The following is a 27925-nucleotide window of genomic DNA, read 5'->3' as shown; positions in this document are numbered from 1 at the left end:
AACATGTCCTGCTTTTGATCAACCTTTAAATAAGCTTTACTTAGTTGAATTGACATATTGATGCCATGATGAACTCAAGCTATAGGTTTTACAATGATAAGGAACTTGCTTTTAATTGCCATTGAAGTTGGCTTCAAAATGGACTCATATGGGCACTTGATATAAATATATGTTTGAAAAAAAATGTTACAAGAATTGGGATTATCCCATTATTTTTTTAATCTTTCAATTTTTAGTTGTGAGATCTAGCATTTTGTCACACAGCTGCTGCAATGCGTGCTTGCTGTTCATATGAGTGTGTAGCAGTGTGTGCACCACTTATGCGAAAGATATCCCAAATGATGCTTGGAATAACACTTCTTGATAGTTCATACCTAGTGCTTGATCCTAATTCTGAGCTGTTTAGAACAAAAAATGTTGGCCTTAGAAAATAACAAAGAAAATAAGACGTGGCTTATGCTGATGCCACGTGAACATGAGAGTTGGATTTATCCGTCTGGAATTAAACATAGGGACAGAAGAGTAGTTCAATAGACTGAAGGCATGGAGGGAGAAAAGAACTAAGAAGGAACTTTGTGGGAACTCATAGAATGACACATGGCCGAGCCCTAGGCTTGCTCCTGACTACGACTACGGCAACCGCCGAGACGTAAATGTTTATTTTTTTCTTGGGCCTATTTTGGTCTTGTTGAGGCTTGTGCTGCTGCCATGTGGCTTGTTTCCCCTTGGCATCTTCCATGTCACTCTTACCCAATACAAGCCCTCTAAATTGCTTTTCAGCTTAATTATCATTCACTTGCAATACATCCTAGTGTGTCCCTTCTTCCCACTCGAAAACAATCTCCACCACTAACGACTTCCCACTTATTGGAAACAATGTAATCGTATGTGTCTTACCCTTTCAATTTTGTCATACATTATGTAGAATATACACTAGTATTTCAATTTATGAGAACCTACAAAATGTAAGATCCATAACGCACGCAATCAAAGGATTAGATATTGCAAATTGATAAGCCTAGTTCGAAGGAACACCTTTAACTTCAAGAAGCTCAACATCCATTTGGAAGGTAGCACCTGGCTGCAGAAGCACCAAAAGCCACAAATAATCAAATAATGAGAAAACTACTACTTCTTCACAAAATGATTCAAACCAATGACATTGCATCCATGAAGAACCTTACTGGAATCTCATTTGAACCTTTGTTCCCATAACCTACTTCAGGAGGGACAATTACTGTGCGCTGCAAGAAAACATAAAAAAGGAAATAGTTAAGATACTGAAACTTGTTCTTCATTATGTCCATGGTCTTTGCGGTAGTGTAAGCTAATACATGCACAGACTAGCTATGAAGTTTTCTCTTTGAAAGTAAACAAACAAGAACATTGCATGCTTACAAGAAAACATCCTAAGGCAAAAGATATAGAGTAACATGCAAATTGAAAATGCACCAACTTATTGCAAACACATAATGAACCTAACATATGACAAACCCTAGCTAAGGAGGTGAGAAGGGAGTAGCTTCTTAATGGCTTCTCACACAAGCCTGGGCTTCGGCCCCATCCCATGTGGCACATTGATACAATAAGCCCAATCAAAATGCATCAAACATATGCCATAGATGCACTCCCTACATTTGATTGGCTGCCCTAGAGTGAGTGAAATCATGAGTGCATGCTTGTGTGGCACCTAGCCAATGGTTTGTTGCAAGGCGGCAACCATTCTCTTCATCCATGATGGATGTGTGGGGGGGCTTGCCACAGCATGTCCCTACTTAAAAGTCTCGAACCCTTGTCCATGACCATCATGGATGTCCTAATCTAGGACCCAAGTTCTACCTACCACTCTTTTTAATCTTTTATTAATCCTAACCCAAAGTTATCCCAAAGGTAATAACTCTATAGTTCGTTACTTTTTCCAACCAAGATTGGATTAGCACCCCGTCTCTACTTGGCATTCTAGGAGATCTTTGACTCAAAACAAATTCTTGTCATCCTTTCCCTGGATGGATTTCCTTACTCCCCAAGGGAAGAGATAGGATCAATAATTCGCCAATGTTATGGCCTACAAAACTTAGCTTGCGGATTCATCCACTCCTCCAAAACATCATACATGGTCCACAAAAACAAACAAAACTTTGTAAGGACCTCAGAAGCGAAGTATCATTAATAACAAATTTAACTTTCTCGGAGGGCATAGATTGGCACAACAAGAGCTCACATCCTTCTTCTCGATTTTAAGAAGGCATACAACAAAGTAGATTTTATCTTCTTGGTAGGCACTATTCGACATATAGGCTCCTCAACACAATCAATGAATAAGATCTCAGCATTCCAAGCAATTCTCATTGCAGGCCACAAGACACCTATTAAGTTTTCTAGGGCCTCTACATCAAATAGAAATAAAAAGGAGACTAGTGGGCAGCTGTGTCCCATCAAGTGCATGAGGTAGATCATTCAAAAGAGGTGGTGATGGGTACTCCCAACCCTTTAGGATAAGGAGCTCAACAGGGATCGGCAAATAAGCTTGGAGAGGGTAAGACATTTGTAAATTTTGGTAGAAAAGGCTGTCCTAGCCTCCCCCACACCTACCCTGTCACGGGCATCTACAAGCCAATGGCCATGCTAGCTCGTGCCAACGCAAGCAATCGGTCAACTGCCACGCAAGCATCCGTACACCCATGCAAGCAGCCTTGCGCAGTCAACAATCAGCACACAATCAACAGACAGTCAACGCCACATCATCGCAGGTCAAAAACACAAAGTTGACTTTTTGGTCAAAAGTAAACATGTTGACTTTTGGCCAATGTATTGAGCAGGAGAGAGAAAGAAAGAAAGAAAGGTGTATTAACGTCTTCAAGAGAGTGAGGATAGTCTATCTCCCGCTACATGCCCACCTCTCTCTGGAGCTGGACCAACTTATAAAAGTAGGATTTATCTATCGATGGATGAAGTTACATGGCTATCACCTATAATTATCAGGCCTAAAAAGAATGGTAAATTTCAAATCTGTGTGGACTACAGGTAGTCGAATGCTAGAACAATTACAGATCGCCCATTCTGTACACAATGTTAGATGCACTATCCAGGCCATGAGATGTACAGCTTCTTAGATGGCTTTAGTGGATACAATCAGATTTTAATGGCTCTACAAGATAGAAATAAGACAGCCTTTGTCATGGAATGGGGAGTATATGCAAGCAATGTTGTGACTTTTGGTCTTAAAAAAGCCCCACCAACTTTTCAAAAATGGTTTCACGAAGAATTTGAACCTTTCTTGACTAATTTTATGAGGGCATTTCTAGATGATTTCAATATGTTTGGCAAGGAGGCAAACCATCTTAGACATTTAAGGCTCTGCTTTGAAAGATGCCAGTTGGCTAGATTGAGTCTGAATCCTAGAAAATGTGCCTTCGCAGCCAAGAGAGGAGTCTTTTTTGGGATACATTATATCAAGAGCTTATGGCCAGCGATAGCAGTGATTCAAGAAGCCCCCACACCAAAGAATCTGAAATAGTTGGGGAGATTTATTGGCCATATAAAACAGCATAACAGATTTTTTAAGGTACTTGTCTCATATCCGTAAACCATTAAACAAACTTTATCAAGAAGGGAGTTGCTTTGTTTGTGCTGAAAAGCAGCAGAAGGCATTCAACCTGCTGAAGCGAATGCTGGTAATAGCTCTTATACTGCCTTGATAAATGCCTCACAGTGGCCATAGGAGCAATACGGATGCAAGACACGGTTAACAGCTGGAATAGAGTGTATTTATGCCAGCAAAGTTATGACTTTGACAGAACAGAATTACTTAATGACATAAAGACAAGCATCAGGCATAGTTTATTCTTTCAAGAAATGTAGGCATTATTTTATAGGAAACAAGGTGGTTTTTCATGTAGACCATTAGACTTTGATCAATTTGGTGAATATGCTACAATTGTCTGGTAGATTAGCAAAGATGGATTCTTTTACTGCTGGAATTTTAATCAAAGCCCCCTGTCAGGTTTACCAGCAACATATACATTTTGGTTATTCTACAAAATGGGCAAAGGCACTACATTGAAAGACAATAAAGCAAACAATGTGGCTAAACTTCTCTACCGTAATATTATGACCAGGTTTGGATGTCCTATAGAATTACTTCCATATCAAGGAGTGCATTTTCTGAATAAGGTCATAAAGAAACTGATCGTGATGCATATGATGTCCATAAGAAGTCAACTACATATTATCCACCGAAAAATGGTCAAGCAGAGAGTTCAAAGAAAATTTTGCTCGTAAGTCCAAAGAAGATAGCTTAGTTTCAGAAAACAGATCAGATTGGATTAGATACATGATTCTGCACTATGGACTTTGAGGACAGCATTCAAGGTAATTAACACAGATGACACCAATTCATAATTCCCCCATGCTCTCTCATTCGGGGTCTTACAAGCAAGGAGTTGACCCTTATATTTTGACGGTGCCAATACTTCGCTGGAATGTAGATATTAGAGATGCAGGAGATGCACTTTAGAGCTCGACATGACATCCACTATGAAAACAGTGTATCCACAAGCCATTCCTCAAGAAGCACATTGGCCAGATGTTACTTTGTACACATAAAATATTCAAGAATAGATCAAGGCTTTACAGATAGTAAACCAAAATGTACGGTATACATGGAGTACTGATTCAATTTCAGAGGTGGAGTCATTGTGGGAGCCAGCATCCCATCAGGGTATCACAGAATTGCTGATTATATATATCTAGATGAATCCAGGAACATGCCCAGCCTCATCCTCTAAAAACAAAACAAAGAGTGCAGTTTCAGACTCATGAGAGTCACCACAAGGATAAAGTCTATCAGGCATAGCAGGGATTAAAGCTACTATGGCATCCCCACCGATGTCATCAGCACCCAAAAATGGGTGCAGAACTATGTCTCCCATGAGAAACGAAAACAACTTTTACCTGAGACGCTATCCCGATGAGAGCTGCTCATGTTCATTCTGAAGCTATTATACCCTTTTTAACATAAATAAGGATTACTTTATTTGAACCAGTCAACTATTGTATAGGGATGTTTAGAATATCCTATTTAATTGGTCTACTTAAGTCTTTATCTAGAAATATTCAGCTTGAATAGAATATTATCAGCCTGCCACATAGCATTTAGAGGCTTTTCTGTTACCTTACAACCACCCTTTACAAAGGTAACCAGCCAGGTAAAACTAAAAACAGACAGACATTCATTATTGTGGATAAAAAATCAGCTACCACTAGGTCTCCTACAATTGATCTTGCCAAGCAAAGACAGTTCCCTTTGCTCTGTTCTAGACCCAGCCCCTAACTCTAGCTGTTATTCTTGATAAAGATAGTACTCATCCCAATTTTTCTCTTCCATATAGCATTCCCATTGTTGTCCATTGGATCTCTATGTTGTATTTCCCTTCAGTTAATGTCCGACATGTTCAATTCCGTTCTATATACTAGTAGCAGTAAATTAATAAAACTACTGCTGCTATAATGGATTGGTATGGCATGGATGCTATCCATTGCCGATGTACCGAGAATATCTACAAATTGATAAGGGCCCACAGAAAAGATGAGGGCCAACAAGGGAAAAGGAAGACAAAGGGCCGCCACACGAAGAGCGGTGTGGTATTTGTTAGGAGATGTCTGCAACTAATAGGCCCTGAGGAGATATAACAGAGTAAAGAAATTCAGTATTTGAAAGGAATATATGTTTGGAACTGTATTTTATACCATATCTTTAGTATGGACTTCAAAAAGGGTTGATGATCGACATCTATATCTCTAGAAGTTCAGGAACATGCCCAATCTTATCCTCGTATTCCTACTTATGCACCTAATCTCCACGAAATTATCATCAGCACGTCTGATAAATATCACATTAGGCAATATGACAACGAAGCACAGAATGCTAAATAGAAAGTAGAATGAGAGCATTTAATGCATACTGGAAGAGGCTTGTTATATCAGGTCTATTTTTAAAGCTGCTCTATTTCTTCCTCCCATTCTACATAACAAATACAAGTATGGTGCCTAGCTTAGCCAACTCTATCTGAGAGAGATATCTAGGAAATAATAAGGTTCACGAAGTCTGCCTGTGATTTTGTTTCTGTGAAAAAGATGCTCCTGTCAGGCTCCTCTATTCTGATTGCATCATGGCGTTCTATTCTCTGATTTTGGCACATGATAGATTCTTCTCCAATCAAGAAATCCTCATTGTCAACAACCAAGGTATTTTCAAGAGCAATAAGGGTAGAAGCAGAAAGCACCCACATGTCGGCATAAAAGATCACAAAATATCTTACCTTGCCACCTACACGCATGCCCTCTGTAACAGTGTACAGGGCTGGAGGAGGCTTTGGTGAAGCCTGTGCTGATAAAAGCCCATTGCTATTCTCAACAAAATCACGCTTCCGCTCTTTGCCAGGTATTGAACCTACAACAAACTCATACGGCTACAAAACCGTAGTTTCAGTGGAAAGAACCTGACAAGACTAGTAGACAATACAAATAAGAATGCACCTCCATCAATAGAGAAAAATCAATAAATCAAATGGTAAGTACGTGAACTTTGCTCTACATAGAAGAACATCAACTACCCAAGTAATACATGTTTCATGTGACTTCTGAAGCAAAAAGGCCACAAAGTCAGTTAAGAGACCTACAAATTGACAGAACATAGGGATCTGTTGCCAAAGATAGTTTTTACTCTCTGAATCATCACCAAGCACTTATGTCTAGATGAATCCAGGAACATGCACAAACACATCTCTAAAAACACAACACAAAGAGCAGTTTCAATCTCATTATAGTCACTCGTAAGGTTGAAAACCATAAACTCCATCACGCATAGTAGGGACTAGCTACTATGACATCCCTGCCCAACAGTGGGTGTAGAGTATAGTATAAACACACATATAAATCCACACCCACACATACTTGAGCATCTATTTATACAAAGGTCTTCGTACTGAGTTTCAGCACTCCAGATGTGAAGTGCAAACTCAGCCGTGACAATGGCTAGGACTAAAGAAGAAGGCTAATCAAAAAGTAGTCCACATTCTTCTCTTCATCACCAAGCACTACCCAATTAGGGTAGAGACACAAATGTGCCCCATTATGCAGATTCAGATTATCACATCACACATTCCCTTTGTAGACATTAATGAAAGAATGAGCATTATGGTTTGAAAGTCTCCATATTATTTCATATAGAAACATAATCGTTTTTAAAGTTCACAAGCCAAAAGGTTGAGAAACATGATATGATTCAGGAAATGCAAGGCCTAAAATATGAAGCCCAAAAGCTACAGTAGAGCAAATTTCATCATGTACCTGCATTATTGATGCATCTCTTCTTATATCTTCCAAAGTGGGCAGCATTAGAACAATTGCTTTTGCTACAAGTATTGCTTTAGGCTACAATGCTACGGTTGCAAATTTGTATTGATCCTTCTCCCAGACCCTCGATCTCATATAGCCCATACCCCTTTTGTTATGTCCATAACTGGAATAACTAGGGCCTAACCAAGATTGGACTGTCTAGGGTCAAGGCCAGGCTAACTATGAGCTTGTATTGGATATAGGGTTAGGGCGTAGTCTAACCTAGGCTTGAGACTAGAGCTAGCATGGATGAGGTTTAGATCCCGTAAGTTGGGCTAGAATAAGAACGACATGGCTATCCCAGGATTAGCAGAGCTAATTAGATAAAAATTATGAATCTAGTAAAGCAATGCTACTTTACGCAATCAGCCTTAGTTTAGGACTTACTGCTAAAGATAGCCTGTGCTAAGCCTGTAAGTATGAGCTAAGGGCTCAGTACTTAAGGACCAAGGAATTAGAGCCTCCTCTGAATGTAGATCTGCTGGCCAGGGAGCAGCAGCTAGATTAAGGGACATGTAGTATGAGAATCATGTCTTAACCTTGAGGCTGGCTGGCTCTCGCAGTGGTCCAAACCTCAGCTCAGGGGTGGATCACCGTATTGATTCTTTGGCTGGGAGGTGGACAGCTAGCTCAAACCCCTATGGGTTGTTTTGTGGGATTGTCCCGCGGTACCAAGAATCCTGCTTTGGAGTTGTAATCCCTTCAAGGTTAGAAGTGACTTGGCCTGGTTGTGGCTGTTTCACCGTTAATCTTAACCCTTACAATTTAAGGAGGCTGAATTGCCCGTCAAACAAACAATTGATCTCCAAGGGTTAAAAGTGACATGCTTGGTGCCTCTCATATTGAACGTGATACTATCTCTCAATCAGTGCATCTGCTATCCTTGCAACTAGCAAGTCCTTAACTAATCCAGCATCCTCTAACTTCAATGAAGAGGCTAAACAGAAATGCTCTTTAAGCTATGGTGAAACCTTCCTGGCACGATGTGTGCAATGCAAAGGGCATTGAGGAGCTTCTTTATACTTATGATGGAGACACACACATCATCATCGTTGGGGATAGATGAGTGCACCTTGACAAGTGGCTTCTAGCCGAGATATTCCAATTAGCACCAATACAAGTCCAACACACTATGACAGGATCATCTTGGAAGCAAAAGCCTTCTATCAATCAGAGCAGTGTTGTTTGATAAGTAAGGCTCTTAATATAGAGATGTAGCTTTCTTCCAATTTTTGACTGAGTATATTGGACTAAAGAAAATCCCACACTATAGCCCTGTAGCAATCCTTTTTCATATGGCCCTTCTTACCACAATGGTAACACTCAATGTTCCGTGCCCTGGATTTGCTATGAGACTTCCCTCTTTCTTGGGACTTCCCCCTGAACTGTGATCTGCCCCTTTGCACATTTAAGGCTGCATCTTGCTTGTTGCCATCCATAGAATTCCGTCTAATCTCCTCGACCAACAAGCTACCCACAACATCATCAAATTTCAGTACTCCACCAGGTGCAGAGTTACTAACAGCTGTACGAAAGGTATCCCATAAGGATGACAATGAACATAAGAGAAATATTGCCTTAGTCTCCACATCAAAATTCATCTTCTGAGCCTGAAGCTGGCTGAAAATAATATTGAATTCATTCAAGTGAGAAGCAATGGAGACCCCTTCCTTCATCTGCAGCTCAAACAACCTCTTCATTAGGTAAACTTTATTAGAGGCAGTTTCCTTCTCATAAGTGGCACACAATTTCTTCCATAAATCTTCCGTAGTCTGCTCATTTACTAATGTGAAATAAACTGACTTTGCAAGATGAAGTCTAATAGTAGACTTTGCTAATGCATCCAACTCATTCCAATCATCCTCAGACATATTTGCAAGCTTAGCTTCAATCCCTGCCAAGGGTTTAGTCTGCTTCTTTTGATATTGTTTTGATAGCTTCTATATCTGGCTGGTTCATTGTCTATTGATGAGTCTGCGCATCCGCCCCAAAAAAACTTCAGCAGCTCAACTGAAAGAAGACTCATCCTTGTTTCAAAGGAAAGAAGGTACAGATATGGTAATGGCTCTAAATAAAATGTTTACGATGCACAAAGACCACAACAATCGGCTGTAAGAACAACAAAGAATGTGTTTGGATAAATAAGTACCTGTGCTATAATCCGATTTCCACCCAAAAGCTTAGATTCACGGCTTGAAACAGCATCAATGCCACGGAAAATGCAGTCAAAATGTACCTACAAAAATGGATATGTTTATACAAATTGCAAAGGCAAGATATATTAAGTCATCTAACTCTCGCTACACAGAAAAAGCCATGAGATAAATTTGACAACAACTTTCATTCTCACCAATGCTGTTTGGCCTTTCTCAACCACAGGACCTTTGCCTTCAATGTAATCGTAAAACTTCAGACCACCACCTGCCACTCACCATTATAACATCAATTCATATAGCTTTGTCAGTAAAATACAATTACAGGGCTTGATTGCAAGAAAGCAGTTAAAATACCCCTACCCTCCCTCTATCTCTTTTTTTTCTTTTCCCAAATAAAGGAACCTTCTATTAATGCTTGAAAGACTTCATACAAAACAGCAACCCCGAAGGTGGTGAGTATGGAAAAAACTGGAAAAAGGCTGAAAGAAAAAACCGGCCTGTTCCAAAGAAACCCAGCTCACAGCCTAGGGGATCTCTGGTACTAGGGCTAACAACCAAGTGGGGGGACTATACAACCAGTGAATCCCTTGCGGAGTAAAAATGTAGAAAACTCCTACAGGCCAAGCCTTGCACAATCGAGCACGCCTCGCGACAACCGCCCTAGAACCTGGGGTCCCACGCACCCACGAGGAGCAGAGGGTGTAGATGGTGACCAAGGTAGCCGAGGATGGAACCGGATGCTCACCCATCACCAGACTACAGCGAGCAATCCAAATGTTCCACGCAGTGATACTGGCTACTACCAGAGGAGCCACGCTATCACGCGGGCCGCCTCATGGAGCTCTATCCTTTGAATGCTCTGACCCTGTATCCAGTAAGCTAGGGAGATCTCATCAATCTGGAACGCATGTCCTCCCTCAGTCAACCAAGCCACCATCCCTCCAAGTGTAGTCCCTCTGAAGACTCTGCATACGAGTCATAATCTTGAGGGCTCCCATCCAAATACCCTCCCTCTATCTCTCTCTTTGCATCACTTGCAAAAGAAAATATATACCTTTGTAAGACTAGAATATATCCAATTATACAATTTTAGATTTTTTTGTTGAAAGAAATCTAATAATAATAATAATAATAATAACAATAAAAAGCAAGAAAGAAAATGCCTATTACTTACAAATGAGCAAGTCTTTGAATTCTCTTCCCTTTAGCCCTGATTCTACTATTCCAACCTTCCATTTCGCCCCTCATTCCTTGTCGAATACATTAGATTCTTGAGATCAATCGTGGTACAGGAATGGCCACATGCCAGCCTTGCCTTGCATATAAGACATTACTGATATTGAGCTCTTTTTAAGGACTTTTTTTCACATTCAGCCGGAGTCTACGTTCAATCAAGAGTCGCAACTACTCGAACGCAGTCCCATTGAGTAAGGACAACCTGATCTTTTTCGCTTAGTGGTAATATGGTTCTCTATCAATGATCCTAAGCTCCCTAGCTATCCCATTGCTTCTCATGTCCTTTAATCCAATACTACATCTTATAACGCATTGGCAATCCCCTTGTTAAAGACAAACTAAGTGCTAGTGGACATGTTCTCATTGAGATAATAAAGGATCATGGCGGCTTCTTGGTATTTGTCTTGACATATTTCAACAAATACTAATTGAATTCAAGGAAAGTTGGGTCAATATGTTAAGCCGCAAGGAGAGACAGAGCTGACCCACTTAGCTTTTGGGCCATCCATATAGCACGCTTATGCCACCTAGAGATGGCAAGGGGACTCCTTGCATCACCCTCTCTTAAGCTCGGCATATTCTAGCGGCCTTGATACCTAAGGAGGAGCGAGAATTGACCCTAACTTGGGGGAGTCCCAAACAACAATCAATGGCTAGGATTCTAGGACCATTGGTGTAGGGCTGGACAGATCGCATTCGCTAAACCTACCATGTCATGTTCCTTCCCCCAAAGCACTTCATTGTTAGCACCTCGCTATTTGAAACCATTTTGATGGATAGGAGAGCCCGATTAATTTGGGACACTCTTGATTTTCAAAGCACTACCTTGCAAAGTCTACTATTCAATGGACGTCTTCCAGGGTTTCCAAGGGAGGGACATTGGTTGACTTCTTCCTCGTCCTAGGAGCCTTCTTATATGAGCTTTGCATGGCATCAACTCCAACGTAGGTGGCAACTTACTCCAGTCTCCACTAGATATAAACTTCTTCGGACTAATGCCATGTACTCTTATCAAAGTCCCCATTTTGCTAGTTGCATTGGCATTTGGCTCTCCCAACAAGCACACCCTTATCTACATAGTAAACTGAATCTGAAACATCTAAACATGCACCTCCCACTTGCCAAATGACAGAATGGTAGTAAAATTGGGTGTCCACAATTGTGTGCAATAGTAATGGACTTCTACGGGATCAAGCATTATTAGAGATAGACTTGGAAGGGCACTTAAGGGGGAAAACACTAATTATCTCACCAATATAGGGACAATTAGGGGCTACCTACTTCATATGTAGATTATGATGCATTCTCAATCAACAACACCTCCCATGACACGATTAATAAGTGGCAATCGACATTTGTTCATGTTACAATATGTCGATGTTGAAGGGCCATGAAGAAGAGTGGTTTATACTTGAAAGTTTATCCTTGAAATCTCACAAGGGGTACATACCTATTGGATTAGGGTTGGCCACCTCCCCACCTATGAGCCCTCAAATGGGGAGTGCACGGGGGGGTGGACCATAGGATAATAGGGTGGGTCATGAAGCTGCCACATGGGCAGCAAAGAAAGAGGGAAAGTACCTGGCAGAGGAGATCCCACCAGGAGGGAAGATCTGGCAGAGAAGGTTCTAGAGGCTGTCCATGCTTGGAGAGGACAGGACTGCACAGGGAAACCAGCAAGAGATGGCTGCATGGAAAAGCGATTGACATCAGCATATGTACGGATCAGTACGGAGGACACGTGGCTGTGCGACCTGAAAACAAGGATGAAGAGAGGCGGAATCTGCAGCAAGGAAAGACACATGGAATGCCTTCCTATTTCAGTTTAGTGGCAGAGATGCTTGGTATGATGATGCTTTTCACACTCAGCCATAGTCACTCCTGTTTTCTTGGTCAAACAAGAGAGTGCAAATGCCTATCCATGCACATATTGCTTGAATGTCTGTAGGGTGGATGTGATTGTCATCCATACAATTTGGCCTCTCTTATATAGAGAGTGAAGAGTCACACATGAAAAGGTGTGAACTCCAAAGGGTATGTGCATGAAGAGGTGTGTACCCCTTGTGAAGGGTGTGACCCTTGATGAGAGGGTACATTACAATAGGAATGTCTCTTCATTAGAATGTCTCTTGTGAAGGGTTGTGCCTCATTAGGAAGTGTCCCGTCGAAAGGGCAAGTGTCCCGTCGAAAGGTCATACCCTTCCACAAGTGTCCATTCATTAAACCATCCATAAGTCTAGAAAGAGAAAGGAATACGTCACAGATCGTGACATCCCCTCCCACTCAAAAGAAGACCCTGGTGGAGAAAATGAACCGATGTAGAAAATATCATGGTAGATTCTGAAAATACTGCTGTAAAAGATCAGGGTACTGCTGTAAGTCTTCATCGGACTGCCAAGTAGCGTCGGAGTCGTCCAGATCTCGCCAAAGAACAAGGAATTCCGTGATAAGTCGATGTCGAGTCTCTCGCTGTCGATGGTCCAGAATACGCTCAGGAATAAGGAGAACATAATCGTCTTCGATTTCTGGGACATAATCACCTGCAGGAGGAACTGCTTCATCGCCTGGAATGTACGTCTTTAGCCAAGAAATATGAAATGTTGGATGGATTTTACCCCATGATGGTGGTAATTCCAATTTATAACTTAAAGGTGAATTTTTCTTGACGATCCGGAAAGGTCCATAGTATCTTGGTCGCAACTTAGGAAACACAGACTTAACCGTCTTATAGCGATGTGGGGCTACAAATAATAGCACCATGTCACCAGTGTTAAATTCCAGGTGACGTCTATGTTTGTTGGCAGACCGTTGATACCGCTCTTGCGCTTTTCGCATATGATCCCTGACTTGCAGTAGAATGTCTTGCATTTCTTGAACCAGTTGATCAGCTAGGGCCACGCGATGTTGAAGTACAAAATTTGTTGGTACAATCGGAGTGTGTCCATAAGCTGCTTGGAATGGAGTCATGCTGATGGCACTATGGAAAGAGTTATTATAAGCAAACTCGAGGAGTGGTAGATACTCTTCCCAGGCTGCTAGGCGTGACTGAACATAATGTCGAAGCATTTCTTCCAAAACTTGGTTGACTCTTTCAGTCTGTCCATCTGATTCTGGGTGGTAAGCTGAACTGAACAGTAGAGTAGTACCCAAAGATTCGAACAGTGAAATCCAAAAGTGACTGGTAAACTTAGGATCTCTGTCAGATATGATATTCTTGGGTAATCCATGGTGTCGGAAGATGTGTTGTATAAAGAGTTTGGCTATGTCCGGGGCCTGTGCACTGCTTTTGCAAGCAACAAAGTGTGCCATTTTGGACAATCGATCAACAATTACCATAATCTGAGTATTACCTCTGGAGGATCGTGGTAGTGTTGTAATGAAATCCATGGAAATACTTTCCCACCTTTCAGTTGGAACTGGAAGAGGCTGAAGAAGTCCTATTGGAAGTCGTCGACTTGCTTTCATTTGTTGACATGATAGACAAGATGTAACCATGTTGATGACATCTCTTTTCATCTGAGGCCAGTAGTATGTTGCACTGAGTAACCGATAAGTCTTATTGATGCCTGGAGGGGCAGCATAAGGAACTACATGATGCTCTTTTAACAAAAGACGTCGAACATCCTTGTCATGTGGTACACAGACGCGATCTTGATAATACAGAAGGTCGTCCGTATAAGAATAGGATGAGAAAATCTTTTGTTCGGAAGTCGAAGGTTGATCTTTGGAAAGAACCTGTACTGCGGTGCCGAAGTCTTTATCATTGAAATACTTTCCTTTGAATGAATTCGGAACATCCACAGATAATGTAGAGATTACCATGGCTGATGCTAGAGGTAACCTGCTGAGAGCATCTGCAACTACATTGCGTAGTCCTGGTATGTACTCAATGGTCATGTGAAAGTTGGCCAAAAACTCAACCCAGCGTGCTTGTCGAGCGTTCATGACTGGCTGAGTAAAAATATACTTGAGAGAGTGATGGTCTGTCTTGACCACAGAGTCGGCACCCATGAGATAATGTTTCCAAGAGCGATAAGCATGTACAACAGCAAGAAACTCCTTATCATAGACCGGATATCGGGTTTGGATATCAGAATGTTTATGGCTGTCAAAAGCAATAACTCTGCATTCTTGCATTAAGACTGCTCCTGTAGCGATGTCGGAAGCGTCGGTCATGACCTCAAATGGAAGATTTGGGTCAGCAATAGCCATAACTGGTGTGGTAGTGAGTGCTTGCTTGAGTTGTTGGAAACTATACTCTGTTTCGGGAAGCCACTGAAAAATTGCTGTGCTTTTAAATAATTCGGACATAGGAGCTGCGATTTCGGAAAACTGATAGACCTTTGTATGGTAAAAGTTTGCCAATCCGAGAAAAGAGCGGACATCATGAACATTCTTAGGAGTAGGCCAGTTTCGGATTACCTCGACCTTCTTGGGATCCACAGAGATACCTTGAGCTGAAATAACATGTCCCAAATATTCGAGTTGGGTCTTGAAGAACTCACTCTTCTCAATGTTGATGTAGAGAGAATTTGCACGGAAAACTTCAAAAACTTGGTGAAGATGTTGTTTGTGCTCATGTAGGGTTCTGCTGAAAACAAGGATGTCATCGAGGTAAACGATGACGAACTTATCGAGGAAAGGCCTGAAGATGTCGTTCATTAATGTCATGAATGTGGCCGGGGCATTGTTTAACCCAAAAGGCATGACCAAACATTCATAGTGTCCATACTTTGTTCGAAAAGCTGTCTTGTACTCATCGCCTTCTCGTATACGAATTTGATGATAACCTGAACGAAGATCAATCTTGGAGAAGTGTGTTGCATGTAAAAGTTGATCGAAGAGGTCATCAATGCGAGGCAATGGATACTTGTTTTTCATAGTGAGCTTGTTGAGGGCTCGGTAGTCGATGCAGAGGCGCATAGACTTGTTCTTTTTTTCCACAAGTAATACAGGAGATCCGAAAGGGCTGCGACTGGGCCGAATGTGACCTTTGTCGAGTAGCTCGGTGACCTGTCTTTGGATTTCTTCATTTTGAGTGTGATAAACCCAATAAGGAGGTTTCGACGGTGAATTACTGCCGGGAATAAGTTCAATTGGGTGATCCACTGGCCGTCGAGGTGGTAACTGCTTTGGCAATTCCTGTGGAAAAAGATCCAGGTAAGGCTGGAAAAAAGGTTGGTTGAGGTATTCAGGAGGATCCTTTGTTGGTGTCTCCTCGACTGCCGTAACCAACAGAAGTGAAGTCTTTGCTTGGCGTTTACGAACCCACTTCTTTACTTGTAGGGCAGAGGCAACTGGGGTTGAAGGGAAGTCCCTAGAACCAGTTAGCTCAATAAGTTTTCCCTGGTGGACAAACTGGATAGTATGGCTGCGAAAACTGATTGATGGATCATAGTCGTAGAGCCACTGTTGTCCGAGTATGACATCGTACCGAGAAAGAGGCATGATGTCGAAGTTCAACTTGTCCGTATAATGTTGGATGCGAAAATACAAGTTTTTAATCCTGGTGTTGCACAAGAAAGTTGTTCCATTTGCGAGTTCAATCTGATAGTCCATGAGACTAGGACTGGTGGTCAACCGAAGTTTTTCGACCACAGAACTGGCTAGGAAATTATGAGAACAGCCACTGTCAATGAGGATGGTGACCGTTGTTCCACGAATCGATCCTTGAACACAAAGTACTTGAGTGGCCAGGGAAGGTTCGGGGTTACTGGCAAGGCTCAGGTGGATGGTATTCGCCATTCGAACAGCTTTGCCTTTCTTGTCTTGTGCTGAGGTAGCATCTTCTTTTGGGGAAGTGCTAGGTTCCATATTAGAATTTTGCTTTGGTCGCTTGGGACAATCGAACCATCTATGGTCGCCGGTACAGATGGTACAAAGTCCTTTTGAGCTGGAGTTGTTCTTCTTGTCAGTGGCCGCACCTTTATGTTGGGGATGTCGGTAATGACTTTGTGAAGAAGAAGAAACACGATCCTTGGGAGAGTGCTTCTGTTGGAATCCAGCAAATGATTTCTGAGGCTTCTGGGGATCTTGAGACTGTCGCTGACCTTGATTACCAAAGTTTTTGCAAAACCTGGTGTTATCTTGAGGGCGAGCACCTTTGGCCATAGGAGAGTTCTGTGTGCGATTAGCACTCTGCTTCCCTGTGTTGAGGAAATCTGTAATGCGCTCTGCGTAAGCAATAGCGCCATCTGTGGTGGTGATATTGGCTTTAAGAACATCAATGCGTAACGAGGGTTGTAGGCCTGAGATGAAAGCATAAAGGCGATCATCCTCAGTTAAACCATCAATCTCTAGCACCAATGTGGTGAACTGAGAGATATAAGAAGACAGGGAACCCGTTTGCTCCAACTGTCAGAGTTTTGACCGTGCTTGGAAGTCCGCATTGGCAGGTACAAACTGCTTACGGAGCACGTGTTCAAAACGTTCCCAAGTTAACACACTTTTTCCGTCCTTTAAGCGTCTTTGCCACCATAGAAATGCTGTATCCTTCAGGAGGGAGGCTGCCAAGGCGATCTTTTTGCCTTCCGTGAGGTCAACAGTGTCAAAATACATGCGCATTTTAGCGAGCCATTGGTCAACAGTTCGGCGATTACGTTGACCAGTGTAGGCTTCCAGAAGTTTGACGTTAAGTCGTTTTGTTTTGGAAGCTTGAAGTAATCGGTAGAGAGTACGCAGTTCAGTATTTTCTACCTCGGGGGGAAAAGAGTCCGCATCGCCGTCGGGTTGCGTCACGTCGTCCTCTGTATGTGCTGGACTTCGAGAATCTTGGAGTTGTTGAACTTTTTGAACCAGGTCGGAGATGCTGTCCTGAAGCTGAGATATTTGAAGTTGCAATAGAGATTCACTTTGGGTGTTGCCTTCAGGGGTCTTTTTGGGACTTGATTCTTTAATCTCGGGAGAGGCTTCACGCGAGCGGTGCGACATGTCAGAAATCCCAGTAAGAAAAGCGCGAACTTGCGCTCTAGTTTGGATCATCCCTTAAGAGGGATTCGGGCTGCTCCTTGAGGTTGCTCATATTGGAGGGGGCAGGCGAGGCAGGATGGAACCACCCGTGGAAATCTGGTAAGGGAGGTCCTGGCGGAGGTAACACTAGAGATTCTGAAAAAGGTGTTACTGCTCGTGATAAGACAGGGGTAGGTAGCAGAGTCCACGGATCTGAAAAAGGGTAAGGAGCTGCTGTCGGAAGAGGAGGATATCCAGGGGAGGGAGTGCCTTCAGGATGTAAATACTGACTTGGAGAAGGTACACCCTGTAGAGGAGGATATCGGGGAGCTGAAGGAGGTGGAGAGTACCCTGGGGATGCCGAAGGTGAAGGGTAAAACTCTCTCCAAAAATGAACAGCAAACTCCTGAGGAATATCGTGTTCCGGATATCTTCGTGTCTCGTGGAACACAACCTGTACTGTGCTGAGGAAATAATGTAACTGAGGTGCCTCACGCAGAAGGTAGAGGATGTGATCCAAGTCACTCGGAGGGCACGTGACACAGAAGACCCAAGATGCAAAGGCTCCAAAATGGGCTGGCTGTGCAATTTGAACACGATATTGTGTAGTAGCAGGTGCCTGAGGTGTCCTTGAATGGCCGGGTGAATTACCAGGGGTTTCCATGCTTTAATGTGGATTCTTTCATTTGCTGTAATTTGTTAAAAAGAATCCTGAAAAAGCAGATTGGAAAGACTCCACCTGGCAATACTTTAATCTGCCAAGTGATTGCGTAGAAGAAGGCTGCAAATCGTTGTCCGGAGGTCCATGTTGCAGTGTTTTGCGAGGAGTGCTCGAGGCTGGTCTGGTCCGGGCTGTCAACGGGCTGTCTTCATTGCGAGAAATGTGGCAACTGGTGCTGAATTGGCAGGGTATAAATGGCGAAACAAGCAGAGGGCAGCAGACTGTCAAGAAAGCTGGTATGCAGGGCTGCAAATAAGGAGTGGTCTGTCAGCGAAAAGGGCGAGGCAAGGCTGGCAGGAAACAGGGACTGGCAGCGCAAATGTCGAAACAGGGCTGGGCAGCGTAGGCTGAAGGAATGTACTGTACTGTCCGTACGGTGTGTACGGGCCAGGCCTGTACGGCCTGTACGGACTGCCTGCACCAAATTCGTACGGACTGCCTGCGCGAAATGTACGGCTGAATGGCGCTGTGTACGGCTGGCTGCGAAAGGGGCGCAGGATGAGATGACGCAGGAGGGTACGGCCGTAAGGCTGACGTAGTCTTTGCGCAGGCTGGCTGTCCGGGATTCGTACGTTGCAGTTTTCTTGTTTTGGCTGAATGTTGCGACGATTCGTTGGGCTGCCTAAAGGGTTATTTGCCCCAAATTAATTTGGGGGTTAACCCTAGGGTAGTTAGGGTAAACCTAGGGGTAGGGGATGGGTTTAATTTTTGTCCCTTTTTACCCCTCTAGGTACCCTTTTGTAGGTACTTGGGCCTAGGAGGTGTGCCTATTCGAAGGGGTGTGACCCTTGGAATAGGTGCACCTGTTCATGAGGGGATGTGTCCCTATTGTTAAAAGGGGTGCGACCCTGCATGAATAGGTATGTCCCTTTGCCCACGATGGGGTATGTCCCATGAGTGAGGAGTCGAGACTCGTCACCAAAAGGTGTGTCCCATGGTGGAAAAGGCGCGTCCCTTGGTTTTGGGACAGCCCAAGCACCTTAAAGGACACGATTTTGGTCGTGTCCATTCACATCAACTTGTGATGTGAGGGAGATGGAGAGGCCAGGATGACTTTAGGCATTTAAAAATTTTACGCTCATCCTCTCCATCTCTTCCATGCACTATGTGCACGGATGTCCTTCTAGCGGCAAAAATGTATCAGATCAGTGCTAGAAGGTGGGGGGCATTTCCTACAGGCAGGAGCGAATTTTGCTCTGATACCACTGTAAGAAATCCTAGATTTACTATATTTAGAACTGTGCTAAGGAACAGAAAAGAGACTGAGATAGCAGAGAACAAGGAATAATTATATTGCTTGAATGTCTGTAGGGTGGATGTGATTGTCATCCAAACAATTTGGCCTCTCTTATATAGAGAGTGAAGAGTCACACATGAAAAGGTGTGAACTCCAAAGGGTATGTGCATGAAGAGGTGTGTACCCCTTGTGAAGGGTGTGACCCTTGATGAGAGGGTACATTACAATAGGAATGTCTCTTCATTAGAATGTCTCTTGTGAAGGGTTGTGCCTCATTAGGAAGTGTCCCGTCGAAAGGGCAAGTGTCCCGTCGAAAGGTCATACCCTTCCACAAGTGTCCATTCATTAAACCATCCATAAGTCTAGAAAGAGAAAGGAATACGTCACAGATCGTGACAGTGGGTTAGTATGCATTAGCACTGGGGTGTCCACTTTAGACCATTTTCCCAGTTGTTTTGATGGTTTCAGAGCCTCGGATGAGAGGACACTCTACCAGTATCAGGATTCCATATGCCCTTTATGCAAAGGAGGGCCTCACGGAGCATGTTTTGCAGATTTGGGATTCTCACATACAAGATGGACAACCTCACCCGTCACATGTGGCTTCAGCCCTCACTGATATTAGTGACTTTTATCACTCAGTTGCTAGCACTAGGAGATGTGAGATTCTCAGGTGAGAGGCTGGCATTCGTCAGCAACCGGCAGCCTTTCAAAGAGAAGATTAGAAACGGCCTACAGATGCTTGGATTCAGGAGCGCCTTGCTGCAGCAAGGGCTCAACATCAAACACTATTACACCAGAGAGCAAAGTATGCCTTTCATGCCAAAGGGTCATTCTGCACTCAGTTCGGAGGCTGAGTCAATAAGCATTTTCTCTCTACTCTTGACCCCAGACATAGTAGAGAAAGTGTCTCTCAGCATTCTCTACAAACAGATCCTGATGCTGTCATGCATATTGCTACAAATTTCAATACCTCCCTTCTTACAACAGATCCAGACAGGCAAGCCAAAGATGATGGTAGGGATGCTATTTGGCAGTGTATACCTATGTTGGTGAAACCTGATATGAGAGTCTCACTTGATGCACATTTCACCAACACAAAATTCAGGACTGCTCTTACTGCCCTTCACAAGGGCAAGTATCCAGGTTCAGATGGACTGACTCCTTTTTTCATTGCTTTTTGGGATCAGATTGGGGATCACATTACCTCAACCCTGCAGGGCGTTTGGGACTCCGGTGAGATGCCTCTGACTCACTTACGGAGGGTCTCATTTATCTTATTCCAAAAGGCGGCTGCACCAATGGAGACCCATCACTCTATTGGACACTCTGTACAAGATTTTGGTGAAAGCAATCAGCCTTCGTTTGCAGCCCATTCTTCCAGACCTCATTCATGATTTGCAGAAGGGCTTTGTACATGGCAGCATATTTGATAACATCTTCTCATTTTGGGAGGCTTCTGAGTGGGCCATGCACAGTGGCACAAGGCTAGCCATTCTACTTCTAGACTTTGAGAAAGCTTATGACAGGGTAGATTGGAGCTTTCTGGAGGGAACTCTTCTTCGTTTCGGATTCACAGATGCTTGGATTAGAGGGGTATCTGCTCTCTATAGATCAGCCCACAGCCAGGTACTTATTGGAGGAGTTAGGGGAGACATGTTCCAGATCTCTAGATCAGTCCGTCATGGATGCCCTTTAGCCCCCTTTCTCTTTTTGTTTGCCGCTGAAGCTATGGGTATCTGCATTAGATCTCAAGGCTGATATTGTTAGGCTGAGACTTCCATTGAAGCAAGAAGATGAGCTTTTGGACAGTGAGCTGCCAGATGACACGGCTGTTTTCTTTTAATGCCACACCCCAGAAGCTCACTTCTTTCAGGATAGTTTTAGATTTGTTTTGCATGGCGGCAGGGGCACATATCAACTGGCACAAATCCAATGGCTTTTAGATCAGCGATGAGGACACTCCAGACTAGGGAGCTGATTTTGGTTTCACATGGATTCAAAGGGGTGTTTCCATCAAGTATTTGGGATGCCAGGTAGGTGAGGGCGTCTCTCCTGCAAAGCACTTTTCTCCTGTGTTGGAGACCATAAGGAGAAAACTCCTCTTCTGGAGTTCGGCCAAACTAGACTTGGCATCTAGGGTTGTGGTGGTCAACCAGGTGTTATTGGCCACTGCTTGGTTTGTTTGTTCATTTTGGTGCTGCTCCAAAGACAGTATCAGTCAGCTCAAGAGACCTATAAGAAACTTTTTGTGGAGTGGACCTGATGGGACAGCAAATGCCATAGCCAGGGTGGCTTGAGAGACCCTCGTACTCCCCACTAAGGAAGGGGGTCTTAATATCATTGATTTGACCCAGACTTGCAGTGCAGGGCCCTGCTCTGTAAGGTAGTGGCCAAAAAAAAAAAAGTGAAAACCATTAGTTTTGTAAGAACGGCAAGATTTAGCAAAGCAATTGCTTCATCTATTGGACACATTTCACATGTTAATAAAAAACGGTGGTGATTGTAATTTATCTCATGGGCATCCTCAGCCCACTGCATGCTGCCTATGTGGCAGCATGAGGTGTGGACAACAGACAAGGCTGATCTAGGGTTCCAGCAGTCCACATGGCAGCCTGCAATGGGAAGCACAACTGCAGGAGGAAGACTAGCAGCAAAGACATCAGCATGTGCGGGAAGAACAGCAGCAGTTCCACACACAGGAGCAGCACCTGAACAGGCCCAAGGCCTTGCAATAAACTTTGGCAGTGCTCAGAGCAGGGCAGGGCCTTTTATAGGCTCAGATCTGGCCTGGATCTGGTCTGTAACTCACAGACCAGGCGAGTTTGTCAAATGGCAGTTACAAACTGCTCCATCTGCGAAATTGTTGGAATATGAATGGTCACCTCCCCACTTGTGAGCCCCCAAATGAGGTGTGCATCGGCGGGGGGGGGGGGGGGGGGGGGGGGGGGGACCAGAGAGTGAAGAGAGGCATGGGGCTGCCACATGGGCAGCACTTCTGAGGATATACCTGGAGCACCAAGGCTGCATCAGATGGCCACTTTGTGCAGGAAAGATGGCGGGGGACATCAAGCCCTGGATTTGGCCTGGCAAGAGGCGACTGAAGAGCAGCAACATGGCTGGGATGCTCTAGGTAGCAGGCGCCTTGATGGCAAGATTGTACAGCAGGGTAGTGGGCAGGCACATGGCCTGCAACAGGCCCTGAATGATGGCGCAGCAGGGCATGGAGCCAGCCAACCAGGCCGACCAGCAGGTCAGCTGGTTAGGGTTGGTTCAGCCAACCAAGTCAGCCAAAAGGGGGTCGGTTCATCCCCCTACTAGGTCAGCCATTTTGCAGGACCCTTTGGGCCTATAAAAGGGGGCACTTGAGCCCCCATTGCTAATCATCTAGAGCAACCCTCAGAGAGCAGACAGGAGCAGGAAGACCAGCAACAGTTGGGCCTACAACCAGGAGGTCAACCAAGCTGGAAGAAGAACTGCAGACTGAGCTTGAGTGGCAGCCCACCTAGGCTGAGGTTCCAAACAGCAAGGTGGAGAGATCCTTTGGACAGAGAATCTACATATGCTCAGTGGAGCACGCGGGCTCAGAGATCTAGAGGTGCTAGGCATTTAGAAGTACAACCTTTTGGTATTATATCCTGTCCAGTTTGTGGACGACAAAAATATCAAGTGTTGCTTCTATATTTGTCTCTGTGGACAGCCTATTTGCTAGTCTACACATACACATGAATGTTGTGAAGTACACACACTTGACGAAGCATTGATTCCATAGTGAAACACTTCCGCGTGTAATTCCTGGGCTATCAGTAATTCCACATGTAATTCTAACTATCAGTCTTCCGCTGCGGGATACCCTCTATGTGAGGGTTCATTTTTATCTAGCAGAAATTGCAGCTACAGACAAGTCGCTGAAATGGCAGTTATAGAGACGCTATAAAAGTGGGCCATTCCCCAGCAGAGCTTCAAGCCTCCGCAATTCAGTAAGGATTTACAGCAAGAGTGTCCCCATATTCGCTAGTTGTAAAGAAGTAACGAATAAGTGTTTTCCTCTCTCCACTCCGCCCCAACAGGAAGGCAGCACTCTTTTCATATCAATAGAACAAATACGCTATGGTGGGGGGCAAAGGCACCCAACGAGGCTCTCAGCACCATCATCACTCGCATGCTACAAGTCATTCAGTTCAGTACAGATGAGTTCACACTTCCACTTAGAAAAATAGCTCTACAGGCTAGTGAGACAGTGGTAGAGCTCATGTGCCTATTTTGTTGATATCCTAGTTATCATTCCTCTTCCCCTCCTCCCCACCCTAACAGCCTCGACTTCCCCCTCCCTGCTTCTCCCACCTCACAGCATCCACTCTTTCCTAGGACTCTAGCCAAAGCTCGGCTTCCTCATCACAGTCCCAACCTGCCCCTTTAATGGGTCAGGGCATGGCTCCCACGGTGCCAGCAGGCCCCCCTTTTATCTGTTGGTCCTCGGGGCCGAAGCCTCGCCCAAGGCAGCCCCTCCCAAAAGAGTTTTGGCACTAGCCCTTGTTGTGAAGGGTACTGCTAAGAGTTTAGAGGGAGTTTGGGGTGCCTTTGAGGTTACAGCCAGGCATCCAAGGCCAAGATTAACTGGACCAAATCCGTCAATTTCCTCACAGCAATTGATAAGCTCACGGGATTTTGGACCGGGGGGCCTCTTGGCTTCCGCCTGTACACTCTCTAGCACCGGGGCTCTCCGTTGCTCAAATGAAATGTTGATGCCCACCTGACAACCTAAGTACCCCCTGCCTGACCTCAGAGTCGCAAGCTGCTTTATTGGAGCTCAGCCAAACTCTCTTTAGCAGGCCCACGTGGCCAACTAGGTCCTCCTGGCAATTGCCTAATACATAGCCTTTTGCTGATGCTTTCATAGGAGATGCATGGGGCACCTCAGGGGCTTGGTGCACAATATCTTGTGGGAAGGATCAAATGATACCCAGAACACACGAGCCAAGTAGCTTTGGAAGGATCCAACGGTACCTAGAACACAAGAGCCAAGTAGCTTTGGAAATGGTGATCTTGCCCCAAGTGGAGGAAGGACTTGGTATCATCAATGTAGAGATGCACAGTAGAGCCTTGTTAAGCAAGCTTGTAGCGCATGGCCTCACCCCATGTTCAAAAGCTATGGAAGCTCTTGCTTCGGCAAGGACTTCTCAAGAACACCCCCCGCATGGAAGGACAATTGCATGGTCTCATATATGGCTCCCCTTACAAGAAAGGGATCACCATTGATGAGGAGTTTACATAGGGTTTGGCAGCACTTGTCTTGTGAACTTATCAGAGCCAGCTCTCGATATAGTAAGGAGTTCAAGCACCAACCCCTTCTCGAGCATCTAGCTAGTTCCTTTGAAGAATGGAGTCGGTTTCCTCAAGAAAGAGAGACACGTAAACAAGAGTCCCCTCACACCTAAGAGGGGTGGATACGAGGATGTTGGAGATCGACACCAACATACCTGAGCCTTAAACGATTGGTCTACACACAAAGCCTCACGTCTCCGTATGGAGAGTTCTTTAGACGGGGTGCCCTCTAAGGATCCTTTTCATGCATAGTCCTCGGCACTTCTTGCATTGAGTCATCGGCGCTTCTTGCCCCATGCACTACAGGGTGGGGCCAGGGGATTTTCTTCAGTCAGAGAGACAAAGGGAGACCCAAAGTTGGATGGGGCCTAGCTATGCTTGAGTGGCAATATATTATAGTGGGTTGTCTGGGTAAGGGGTGAACTAGTGACCCAGTATGAATCACTTTGGGGCATGATCGATCTCGGTGGTAGCTTTGATTTTGGGAGGGAGACCCCCTACGAGAGGTAGGGTGGGATCCCAGTGAGTACCTTTGGCCTAGTAGAGAAGGGCACTCCGAGCGGATTACAAAGGATAATCTTTTTTTGTACACTACACACGTCGTCGTCGTCTTCACCCAATGGGGCAGCTTGGATCCCTTTGAGAAAGCAACATTAGCAGGTGCCCCATGAGGTCATTACCACATTCTAGTCTCGCCTATGGACTAGCCTCCCCCCACTGAAGATTACATATTTCTTCTCGATCGTGGCCCATGCTGACTACCCATTGGCCCGTTGTCGGAGCAAAATGGGAGGTGCCATTGATGAAAATAGTTGCTATTGGGCAGGAAAGGTTGCCTTTCTTTAGTATTACCTCACTCTCATCCTTTAAGGGAGGGCCATAGTGGTTTTGCCATCTTATTTCTCAAGCATTAATAGAAAGTTCTTTGGGAAAAAAACAATCTAGGCAAAATCCAATCGCCAACATAAATCTATAAACAACAAACTGGATGCATTTATAACTCGCTTTGCAACATCAAACTTAAAATGCTAGCCGAGCTATCACGTTGGCTGTTTCCTTTGAGTGAAGGACTATTTTGAGCAATGGGAGGAGACTTGCATTAAGAAAACGCCCACTCCTAGATCCATTGAGTTATGTAGGATACAAAGGAATTTTAGGCGAATACACGCAGCCCATAGATTCTTAAAAAGCTGTTTTGTACTTGCTTGGCTTTTACATGTATTGTGCTAGTATACCGATAGCGTAACAAATAACGCTATCTAACATCTGGTCTTCGATAGGTAAGCCATGAACATGAACCCCCGGAGATAATAATCTTTTAACTGCTGTTAAAACTTTCCTATCATAAGGTCACATCCTCCTCTGCAAGGAACACGGTTATCAATCTTCTGAGAGAATTTTAACTGAGTACTACAAGGTCTGATTCATTTCACACGAAGCCCACCTCCAGGATTTTCAAACTATAGAGGGCTAACTTTCGAGAGAACACCCTTCAAGCATAAAAAGTAGTTGGCATTCCGAAGAAAGAAGCTAAGCAAAGGAAAAGGTACTTGCTCCAATTAATCCTAGAAAAGCCTGATTCGGGCAAAGCTCATACCGGAGCAGGCAAGATGGCTTAGATGCTAAATCGAAAGGTTTTTTTGCTTTTAGTGCGGTCCCTATCGTCCCAGGATTGAACAGTTTTGAAAAATCCTTGCACGAAACAAAGAGTGAGGACAATGCCGAAGCAAAGCTCCTGCAAGTTTTCAGTTTGGGCGGCGCCCACTTACTGCTTGTTTGGTAGTCCTCGACGGGAATGCTCTTTCTATTTCTGCGATCTCGAGCGTGGGCAGGGAGCGCCAACGCTAAAGCTGCGATAGCAACGGCAGAGGCATTCCAAAATCTTCTGGAACAAGGTGGGTCGATGCATTGAGAATCTCTGCAAGAAATTGAGCAAGGAAGCTCAGAAACCGAGAGAGATGTACATGCAGAAGGGATTGGAGAGCCAGGCCGAGCCAAATCAATGCCAGTGGAAGGAGCAGAAGCAGAGAGCAGTGGCACACAACATGATGCAAATGCCATCACTAGCACCTATCACACTAGGTAGATTGTGGGCATTGACGATAATGATAGAGGTGGCTAACTTTGGGAGAGGATTTGAGGCACCACTTCTTCATCTACATGCAACTAGAGGACATCTGTAGGCCCGCTGCACTTGGAGCACATCTGTTTGTAGGCCTATAGTGGGGCTTCCCAGCCTCTGGCAACCCTGATAGGCAAGATGCTCAAAGCATCATGAAGAAGCTACCCTCTCTACTCTAAGGAATCGAATGTGGGCAGCTAGCTCACACAAGCAAATGCCCACCCCCCTGGATTATCACTGCTCCACATCCTGGATGCGTCAATTTTATGAGCAAAAACCTATGAGCAGGTTTATCCGAGCGTGTTTTTCAAGAGATTTAAAAAATTATATTTCTTTAGAAAACATGGCTTTTACACTTTATTTTCACAAGAACTAGATCCCTTTATCGTAAAAATATATAGACTAGTCACTCATTCATTTTTACACAACATAAATTTTATTATTTATAGACATCCTACACAATATAAATTTTCTTATTTATAGACATCCCTTTGTATCCCTATTATTACCTTAAAAAAGTGTTAAAAAATAATTCCTTTAAGAAACATCCCTCATAATCACTGTCAATGTAATAATACTATAAATATATAATTACTTATTAACACATTTATATCATATGGCAATATCTTTCTAGTGTTTTTATAGCATAAATAACAAGATATTTATGGACGTGTTTCTAAAGAAGTTTAAATTACTATAAATAAGTAGTAACTTGGGCTTATATATCACTCTCATAAAATACATGTAGTATTTAATACTATATATGCAAGATTTTCCAAAAT

At 43.9% G+C, this 27925-nt stretch overlaps 1 protein-coding gene across 2 annotated transcripts; it reads right to left on the bottom strand.

The window, feature by feature from the left end:
* Window positions 1–432: 432 nt before the first annotated feature.
* Window positions 433–27272, bottom strand: LOC147896700 (FKBP-like peptidyl-prolyl cis-trans isomerase family protein). 2 transcript variants are annotated; one of them, XM_087381751.1, is made up of 6 exons: window positions 26791–27269; window positions 9749–9819; window positions 9548–9634; window positions 6321–6470; window positions 1185–1244; window positions 436–1081 (listed from the first exon to the last, which is right to left on the bottom strand). In XM_087381751.1, the coding sequence occupies exons 1-6, from the start codon at window positions 27080–27082 to the stop codon at window positions 1019–1021; spliced, it is 723 nt and encodes a 240-aa protein (XP_087237877.1). In that variant the 5' UTR covers window positions 27083–27269; the 3' UTR covers window positions 436–1018. The 2 variants fall into 2 exon arrangements, with proteins under 2 accessions (XP_087237878.1, XP_087237877.1); XM_087381752.1 differs by lacking the exon at window positions 6321–6470 and having other exon boundaries at window positions 433–1081; window positions 26791–27272.
* Between the last annotated feature and the right edge of the window lie 653 nt (window positions 27273–27925).

The sequence above is a fragment of the Dipteris shenzhenensis genome, chromosome 11 (genome assembly GCF_047967505.1).
Source record: "Dipteris shenzhenensis isolate YYH24624 ecotype China chromosome 11, Dip_SZ_1.0, whole genome shotgun sequence".
Classification (NCBI taxonomy): Eukaryota; Viridiplantae; Streptophyta; class Polypodiopsida; order Gleicheniales; family Dipteridaceae; genus Dipteris; species Dipteris shenzhenensis.
Note: the sequence above shows the minus strand (reverse complement) of the source record. Positions and strands in the feature narration are given on the sequence as shown.